This window comes from Berghia stephanieae, chromosome 4, assembly GCF_034508935.2.
Source record: "Berghia stephanieae isolate SIO BIC M18660-M18661 chromosome 4, UCSD_Bste_1.3, whole genome shotgun sequence".
Taxonomy (NCBI): Eukaryota; Metazoa; Mollusca; class Gastropoda; order Nudibranchia; family Aeolidiidae; genus Berghia; species Berghia stephanieae.
The window spans coordinates 63,969,251-63,979,469 of NC_088363.1; the positions used below are offsets into that span (position 1 = coordinate 63,969,251).

A 10,219-nucleotide genomic window follows, 5' to 3' on the forward strand; every position below is an offset into this window, starting at 1 on the left:
AGTCCCTGTAACAGTAACAGTCAGCAGCACAACATGTAAGACGTGACATGATGCCTGTTAGGTGATATCACAATTTTTTTAACAGCCTTTTCCAAGGACTCAACTATGCACCGAGCGAGGCTCGAACCAAGGACCTTCCTATCCAAAAGCAAGTGTCATATCACTAGACCACATAGCCGCACAAATGTTCTTTATCTGAGTTTGTTCCATTGATAATGGATAAAGTCAATCTTGCTTAAAGTAAGTCAATCAATGTTTCTGGTCCTAAGGTGTTGGCTTTACCAGGATTCCACTGTAACTAATGAAGAGTGAATGAAAAAGGAAAGTTTTAATATGTCCGTGTATATCAGCAAACAACGACTTGACACACAGACACATTCTTTGTTTGTTTATTTTTATAGGATTTACACAGCTCTTGATCCATTCAAAGCTAGTAGAAAGAAGAATTATCAACATATTTAGGCCAGCCTAATGAGAGAAAAATAAAAACTTCAAAAGTTCATCGAGCCACGAGATCTTATCCAAAGGGATACACTCAAATTGTTACATTAATAATTTATCAAAGAATCTAACCATGACAAAATTGTAATGGTGAGATGAATAACAAGCGAAAGAATATCATCTCTGTCTTACACTCACACACTCCAGACACGACCAGAAGTGTGAAAGCATTTATTCATAATGAGGCAGGCTTCTATTAGCAAATAAAATGTTAAATTCAATGATAAAATGTAGCTCTGCCGACATTAGTACAAAAACCTAACCAGTAAAACCTCACTACTTATTGCCCCCAATTATAAATTACTTTATACAGCCAACCTTACTTATTACAAATTAAAATTGAGCACAAACCATATTAAATTCACAATAACTCATTATAATGCCAGTTTTGCCATGATCCAAAATGTAGCAGTATAACACTTATCAATAATGACAGTATTAGGATGCAGGTTTCTTGGTTTATAAATTACTTTAAAAAATAGTTCAGAGAAATGAGGCCCATGGAGCTGGAGTTTATCCTGGTTTCTATAGTGTGAAATGGACAATATCAAGTGCTTGCTATTCTTTGGATATGTCGCAAAGTACTTTCCACCAGATCTAACAGGCCCAGCTACCCAATCACTGATGGGTGGACAGGTGGGTCAGAAAAAAATTTCGACTGTACCTGGGATCGATCTTGGTCCCTTTGTGTGTGAAGCGAGTGCTTTACAAAGTGAGCTATCGGGACCCCCAGTTTATATTAAAACAGTTCATAAGATAACATTTACCATTGCTGATGGAGACAGAAAAAAAGTAAAAATGGAGGAAAATTTTGACAGATTGCGTTTCAGCCCAATTGCATTAACACCCCCCCCCCCCCCCCCCCCCCCCCCCCCCCAAAACAATTTAAGATCATAAACTATCATGAATACTCTAGATAACTTCTGAAGAGTGGGAAACTGAACTAAGCTGAACCTGTGTGTTCCCCCCACGTCTTTCACTGCCAGTACATTGATTAGGGCAAATATAATTTTTTTAAGAGAAGGAAATTCCTCCTCGGACTCCAAAATCGCTGACATCTGCGGATCTGAGGAAAAACCATCAGCACCGACTTACAAAACATATACACCAGGAAATGAACTGAGTAGGAAAGTGCCAGAAGACAATAGAAAATAAAAAAATGTTCGCAGCGGCAATGGGGGTGAACCCCATTAAATGTTTTATTCTCTATTGTCTTCTGGCACTTTCCGACTTACTTCATTTCTTGTTGTTATCAGCATAAGTGCCTGCTCCACTCACTTTTCTGAATTAAAAACATATAGACACACACTACACATCATCATGAGTTTCAAAGGATTGTTGTGGTGTTATTGGACTGAGCAGTCGACGAGTCTTCTACATTTAATTTTTGCCCATTCAAAGGATTCGATTCCATCAAAGCGGGAATGTTTGGAACACAAGGCATATGTGTGTTGGGATCAAGGTTAGCAACGGAAGAAATAGCATTAGCAAGATGAGGTAATGGTTGAGAATGGGAGGAATCACAGTCTATTTCATGGGGTGGTTTGTGGATGATGACAGAGGTTGCTGTTTCTATAGAGGTTTGCATGACACAGGATCCCATGTGAGTGCTGGAGACAGCGCCAGCAGTATTCATGTACGATATGTCTGAACCGATATTTATTCCTAGTTGATTAGCCAGATGGGAGTAGTAATACATGGAAGACCAGGGCACAGTTGAATGGCTGCTGCCTCTAATGTCATAATACTGACCAGATGTGTTGGTCAGCTGAGCTGATAATGTATCAAACTGGTTATCATGAGGTTTAGAAGTAGTGGAATGGTTTAATGGAGTAAATGACACAGGGCTGTATTGTGGACTATGAAGAGTCTGGTGCTCCCCTTGTTGTGTGTTCGTTTCTGCTGTAAGTACACCTTGAACAGTTTCACATTTGATTATCTTTTGAAGATTAAGAACTTGCTCTTGATTTCTGTGCGGCTCTGACTGACTAGTGTCTTCAAGGATAATTGGTTCAAGCTGTGCTGCTCCTTTGGTAAGCTGGCCTGTGAGTGTGTCCCACTGGTTTTGCTCTATATATCTTTGATTTACTATTTGTGGATCCATTTCATTTCCGTCAGAAGCAGTGATTACAGGTGCACTGAGCTGCATTTCTGGTTCATTAGATTGAGCAACTGAAATGTAATTCTTTCTAGATGAAATACTTGGAGCAGGAGTTACGAGAGACACTTCAGGAGGTGCAATGATATTATCGTCATCATCAAGTACCACCACCTTTCGGGGATAAACTCTCTGAAAAGCGCGACTTGGTCCTTTTTTAGCAGTTGCTTTGACTTGCAAACCAACATTACGCATTACCTCTTCCTTTTGTTTCTCTATAGACAATTGCTTATCCTCTTCTGAAATCCTTTGCACATGATGTTCCTTATCAGCTACTATGGTACAAATGATGTCCTCCCTCCAAACTTTAGCTGATTTTTCAATTTTATGAACTAAAATTAAGTGTCTTCTAATAATTGAAGCATCTGTGAAATATTTTCCACAATGTTTACAAATGTATGGCTTCTCACCCTTGTGAACCCTTTCATGACGCTGCAGTGCCTGCTTTTGGGTAAACCCTCTACCGCACTCACTGCATACAAACATCTTGTTTAGCCTATGAGTTCTCATATGCATTTTTAAACCTGATCTCTGGCTAAAACTTTTCTGACAATGTCTGCACCAAAATGATTTCTCAGAATGAGAAAATTTGTGATCTCTTAGGGCTGATTCATAAGAAAATGTTTTTCCACAGGTCTCACATTCATATGGTTTTAATCCATTGTGCGCATTGGAATGTTCTGAAAGAGAGTGTTTGGTTGTGAAGCTTTTACCGCACACTGAGCAAAGATACGACTTTTTCAAACCCCGATGGATATCACGTATGTGCACATCTAATACATACTGATTACAAAATGATTTTGGGCACTCATCACACTGAAACGATGGTTTCTTGTACGTTGCCTCATGGGTCTTTCTGTGGTTTTGCATGGCTTTCTTTATCTTGTACATTTTGCCACAAATATCACAACAGTGCTGAGGCCCACCATGGGACTCTTTATGCCTTATCATATACCTTCTGTTGGGAAATACTTTATTACAAATGGGACAGTTGGTTGGGTTGGTTTGATGTACTTCACTGATATGACTTTTCAACTTATATCTCCTTTTAGCTACATATGAACACTCAGGACATGGAAATTCAGGGGGGTTAACACCATCAACATACTTTTTGGGTCTTCCACGTTTCCTGGAAGCCAAAGATTTACTAGCAGAGGATCCTTTTTTCGGCTTCCCTCTTCCATTTTTGCCCCCCAGCAGTTTCTTCTTCTCAGAACCTTTACTGTCATTTTCCTTTCCTTTTAACTCAACAAAATCTACACATGTGCCCAGTTCTTTCTTTATTCCTTCCCTTTCCTCAGCTTTCATGAAAGAAATTTTACATCCTTCAAATAAATCATCGTCATCTTCTTCTTTTGTCATAGTGCTTATCAATTTCCGACTCTGCACTGCAGATTTGCGAGGACGACGTTTTGTTTTATTTTCATAATCTTCAAGTATACTCTTTGATACACCATTTCCATCTTCATCACTGATCCCATCATCAGAAATGGGTTTTTCCAAGATATCAGCTATGTCTTGGTTGCCGGCTACTTCGTCAACAATTCGTGATCCATAAAGAGCAACAGTTGTCACTAAATTCCTGTAGGCTTTCTCCATTGATACCCATAGTCCCTGTTGAAATCGAAAGAATATCAATTAATTAATTTAGTCTACTTGTGATATGCATAACTTACAAAGAAATAGTCAAAGGAAAAAAAAGTAATCTTAGTGAAAGTCCCATAGAGAAAAAAATCATACTTGGAAATTTAAAAGTTTTACAAAGGACAAGGAATCTACTAGGTTAGTTGGAGTGAAGTTGCAATTCGGACTGGAGTCTGAATAGTCTCCCGTGACTATTCGGACTCAAACTCCAATGTGCGTGTGAATATAGAGGCGAAGTCAACACGATGTGGGCAGTAGGCAGAGGGTGGAAGTGATAAAGAAATAGAAAAAGAGTTCAGAAGAAATTCTGTTTTGCCCATATCACACTGACTCAGCTCATACCCCTATTTGGAGCGTAGGATTGCTGCCCGTCTCACACTATCAGAACATGTAATTTTTAAATTATTTATTTTTGTCCTGATTTTATTTGGACATCATGTTATGTTGTAATAAAAGCTTTTCATTGATATCACAGTTACTTTGACTGACTTTTGTTACTTTCGAAGAGTGTTAATTCTTATATTTTTATTTCTATCAAAACTTCCAATTGATCTATGATTTTGTCTTTCTCATCAAATAAAGCGGGTTTAGACCAAACATTATAATAAATACAGTGGAACCTCCCGATTACAACACCTCCGAATAGTGACAACCGCCTGATAATGACATTGACCTGTGGTCCCGATTTTTTTTTTCTATTTGAGATCAGTAAAGAAAACTTCCAAATTACGATGCACTTTTTGATAAAACCTCCGAATAACGACATCATTTTGGCGATTTTCGGCAGTTTTCGTAGATATCTGATACTAAAAATACAAAGTATGAGTACTCAAAGTTTATAAAAACGATTCCTGCTTGAACCAATGAGATTGCAGCTTTTGAAACCAATGAGAACGTAGCTTTTTTTGACGAATTTTGGCTGATATGCATTAATAAAAACCAAGGTATAAATGTAAGTGTAAGCAAGTAAACACAAAATCTTGGAAAATGTGATATTATGTGGCGATAGAAATAGTAGTAGTAGTAGTAGTAGTAGTAGTAGTAGTAGTAGTAGTAGTAGTAGTAGTAGAAGTAGAAGTAGTAGAAGTATTAGTAGTAATAATAATAATATTAATAGTAGTAGTAGTAGTAGTAGTAGTAGTAGTAGTAGTAGTAGTAGTAGTGTTTTTGTGGGAGGAGGAGGAATTACCTGTTTTTGTTTGTTTTAAAGGGTTTTACAGCGCTTGTGACACATCTATGTCATATCAGCGCCAGTAAAAAGGAAGAAAATTTGATAGTAAAAAACATTCTAGATTTACAATTGAAATCACATAAGAAAAAGTAAGACAAAGGGGAATGGTTTAAATAGGGAACAGAAGTAGATTCCAGGAGCACACTATCAGTGTACTCAGTTCAGATCACCTAAAAGTCTCATCCAGACACACGCACAAGAACCCTCTAAGAGGAATACAATACAATGTTTTGTTTGTTTTGTCAATGTTAATAAAAACTGGTCCCGCGGGCCTCACCACGCCCACTTTGTCCGCCATCTTGAAAACCTCTAAATAACGACACCTCCAGATAACGACATAAAAACTCCAGACCAGTGAGCCTGACATCTGTCGTCTGCAAGCTCATGGAACAGCTGATTAGAGAAGAAATGGTTGATCATATGACCAAGAACAAACTATTCAGCAAAGATCAACATGGTTTCATGGCGGGAAGGTCTACAGTAACAAACCTACTTGAAACAATGGATGACTGGACGAGAGACCTGGAATTAGGCAACAATTTAGATGTCATATACCTCGACTTCAGAAAGGCATTTGACAAAGTTCCACACTGGCGCCTAATCAGGAAACTGGAACAGTATCAAATTAATGATCAGACAGTCAAATGGGTCCGAGATTTCCTCAAAGATAGAAGACAAAAAGTGATAGTGAATGGAACAGCATCAACGGAGAGACTGGTAACAAGTGGAGTTCCACAAGGAAGTGTACTGGACCAGTTCTCTTCCTGATTTATATCAATGACTTGCCAGACAATCTATCATCTAAATGTAAAATCTTTGCCGATGATACTAAGCTCTATGGAGTAGCTAATACAGAAGAAGAAAGAAACACCTTACAACAAGATTTGAAAAAGCTTGAAGAATGGTCCGAAATATGGCAGATGGAGTTCAATGTAGATAAATGTGCAGTTCTTCACCTAGGAAAAAACAACAGAGAAGCAAACTATATAATGAAAGAAAAACCCCTTCAGAAATCCAATGGGGAAAAAGACCTAGGAGTATTTATTGATAGGAAGCTAAACTTCAAGAAGCAAATTCAAGATGTTCAATCTAAGGCTAGTAAAACACTCGGAATAGTGAAAAGAAATTTCAAGAATCTGAAAACAAAACACATGACCACCATCTACAAGACTATGGTTAGATCAAAGCTGGAATATGCTAACTGCATATGGTATCCGAAGTTTGAGGGAGACAAAGACTGTTTGGAAAGAGAGCAAAGGAGAACAACAAAACTTATCACACACCTGAAAGACAAAACCTACTGTGAGAGATTGAAAGAATTAAATCTCCCGACCTAAGATTACAGGAGAAGGGGAGATATGATCCAAACATATAAAATAGTAAAGGGAATAGATAGGGTAGAGGCAGGATTCCTTAAACCAAACAAGAACATTCAGACACGAGGAAACAGCAAGAAACTGAAAAAAGAACGTTTTAAAACAAATGAAAGAAGGAACTTCTTTTCATCTAGAATTGTAAATAACTGGAATAAACTGCAAGAAACCACAGTATCAGCACAAAATTTGAATAAATTCAAAGCAGAGTTGGAGATAAGCAACGCCCTAGGAAACAAGTTCAATTATAAAAATTGGTCCAATCATTAATAGATGAGGAGGAGCGAAGGAGACTACACCAAGTCTAAAAGCTCTATACAGAGGTATCCAGGTATCCAGGTATTTGTTTACACTACCTGTTGACAGTTACTAAAATCGTAATTTTTATTTGCATTAATTTATCAATAATTAAAATATTTTTTAAAAAACAAACAAAAAAACTACACTGCAACGGGGGACTATTCAGACTGAGTCCGAATAATCTGTTGATTGAACATGCACATTGCCATGGGAGACTAGTCAGAATCGAATCCAAATAGCCGCAGCCTGGTTGGAAATGTTAATTTAGAATAAATTGACAAATTAAATAAATACTTGATAAACTAATAATAGATAGAAATAAATGACAAAGCTAATCCGGTGTCATGAACTTGAGGAAAAGCAGCCAGTAGTTTAATTGTGTTTGGGCTGCATATAATCTCGGGGAATGTGAGTCTGAGTCTAGAGCTGGATCTGCAATAATAAATTGGCAATGAATGGAGGGTTTGAGTTTGAGTGAGAGAAAGAGAGAGAGAGGGGGGAGAGACAGAGAGAGAAAGAGAGAAAGAGAGAGAGGGGACAGAGAGAGAGAGAGAGAGAGAGAGAGAGAGAGAGAGAGAGAGAGAGCGAAAGTGGATTAACATTGCTACTGTCCACCTTATACAAATGCACAATCAATACACGACATATACCTTGAGTTTGTATTTATACTTCTTTTGTTCTATTTGATCTGGGTTTGCATTCTCTTCTATTTCTTCAATGAACGTTTCGATCTCAATGAAGACTCCTGCATCTTCGCAAACTTTTCTCAACATTGCATCAAAGTCAAATTCATTGGAGAATTTGTTGATGAGATCTTCTGTAATCTCTGCTTCGACCTTGGAAAATATGACAGTCATTTTAATGTGAATTACATAAATAACATTATAGTTGATATGTTTCAAAAGTCATGATTCTTAGCCCATCAACTGCCAGAGAAAGTTGTTGTTGAGGTAGGTAGGGGATTGATACTCCACGAGAAATAATATTCTTACATTGAAGAGTTCTGACGTACTGTTCTTATATCGTTTTCTTGTGTTTTTGTTTTGCTGTCGTAATTTTTAAACATTTAATTCAATTCTTATTTTCAATCAACAAGAGATGAAGTGAGTAGAAAAGTGACAGAAGGCTGGGTTTCGTTGGGGTTTTTTTTGTTGGTCTTTAAAATAAAATATTTAAAAAATAATACAGCGGTTTCCATGCAAGTGACAGCCATCTGAGTGCACGCAAAAATGTTACATTTCTCGTGTATCGGCTAAGTCCTGGGACTGGGTCTGCTGGTACTCCTTGTTCAGCTTTTCCGACTCCTCCGTCCAGCAGGGGGTGTAGAATTTCCGTTTGCCCCGTGGAATGGAGCGGTGAGCGCTTTTAACCAGCAGCCTGTTAAATCTGGTTATCTAGGTCTTGGGAGGGAAACCAGGGCAGACCTGCTCGATATAGGAACTAAAGTCCTCCCAGTTAGCCTTCCTGAAGTTTCATCTGCACCCTCGGGATTGTCACCCTAGCTGTGACAATTACCGGCCGGTTCTGGCTATACGACAAACCGCCAATGATTTCCCGTTCGCGTCACGAAGGTGAGATCAGGAGTACACTCCTTATGGCGGGTGTTCCTGAAGGTACTCTTGGCCGTAGGATCATACACTAGGTGTAGATCGTTACAGTCCTTCCATGAGTGAAGTTGTCTACCTGCCTCGTTGCAGTCTCAGTAGCCCTACTCATGGTGGTGGCTTTTAAAGTCTCCCAGACAGATGGAACGATGGCTAACCATCGGGACCGGTGCTGTTGTCCCAAGTCTCTCTAGGTGGTTTGTAAATGTTGCGCAAATACAGCCCACCCACCTTCACGGTAATTCTATTTACCCCGTTGCAGTCTGCAACGTTCTCTATGACCCTTACCTTCTAAGGCTCTTTGGCGTAAACGCTAATACTAATACCTGCTTTGAGCCTTGAAGTGACCTCTCGTTGAACCACTGTATAGACTGGAATCTGGAATCGAGATGATTGCGCGCCCTGGGTGAAGATGGGTCTCCTGTAGTAGAATATCAAGGCTGTGGACGACCAGTAGCTTTGATAAAAGCTAATTTTGGCCATACTCTGGCTTTCGATATTGAGGGACAATATGTGCGCCTGGTCGCTGACCCCAATATCGCATTTTCCAGCTAAAGATGTGTTGGGAGGTTCGCTTATTTCGCGATCGCGCCGACAACCCTGGCGACACGATCATCTGGCTAGGAGGTCAACCACTTCGCCATTGAAATTGAGAGCTAGACCAATCCATAACATAGTAGTGTGGAGCCCCGGATGGCCGAGGCCATTCCGGCACCGGGTTGGATCTCCTTTCGTCACATATCAGGGCGGGCCAGACATCCGGGGTGGTCCAGTGACGGTCAACCGCAATTATTCCTTTGTCACCGATATGCCCCAAGCAACGACAAGATATGTGATCCATTGGGGGTTAGCATAAAGGCGTATAAGTTTTTGAAATGTTTATCATGATTAATCGGCCACGGTTTCCATAAAAAATATATATAATCAGGTTCATTTTTAGGATAACGGTTTAGTAAGAAATAATAAAAGCCCGTTTTATAACTTAACTACAGTGGAAACCATTTATAACGGGCCCGGTTATAACAGGGATCGGGTATAACAGGGATTTTTCAAATCCCCGTTTTTTATCTCTGTCTCTATTAAAAATTATCGGTTATAGCACGGCCTCACTTGAACCAAATCGGCTATAACAGGGACAATGCCTTTTCACACGGGAACAATCAAGAAGGAAAACTGCTGAATTTTAGGCCTTGTCGCACGGTGAGGAACATAGATAATACAGGACTAAATACGACTACAGGGGGAATACGTCATCAAAAGTGGCTAGTGAGAGGTCGAGCGCCGCCAATTTATTTTTTATGCAACCAGGGACGCTGTATGATTAAATCTCTATATTAATTACTTTGATTGAGCTCGATTAACCTTGATTTGTGGACGGAAAATAGAAAAAAGGCCAGATTTATGATGA

At 39.1% G+C, this 10,219-nt stretch overlaps 1 protein-coding gene across 1 annotated transcript; it reads right to left on the minus strand.

The window, feature by feature from the left end:
• Window positions 1-1,422: 1,422 nt before the first annotated feature.
• Window positions 1,423-8,150, minus strand: LOC144971010 (uncharacterized). Its single transcript, XM_078911296.1, has 2 exons — window positions 7,858-8,150; window positions 1,423-4,273 (listed from the first exon to the last, which is right to left on the minus strand). Exons 1-2 carry the CDS (start codon window positions 8,062-8,064, stop codon window positions 1,829-1,831), a joined length of 2,652 nt encoding a protein of 883 aa, XP_078767422.1. The 5' UTR covers window positions 8,065-8,150; the 3' UTR covers window positions 1,423-1,828.
• Window positions 8,151-10,219: the final 2,069 nt, after the last annotated feature.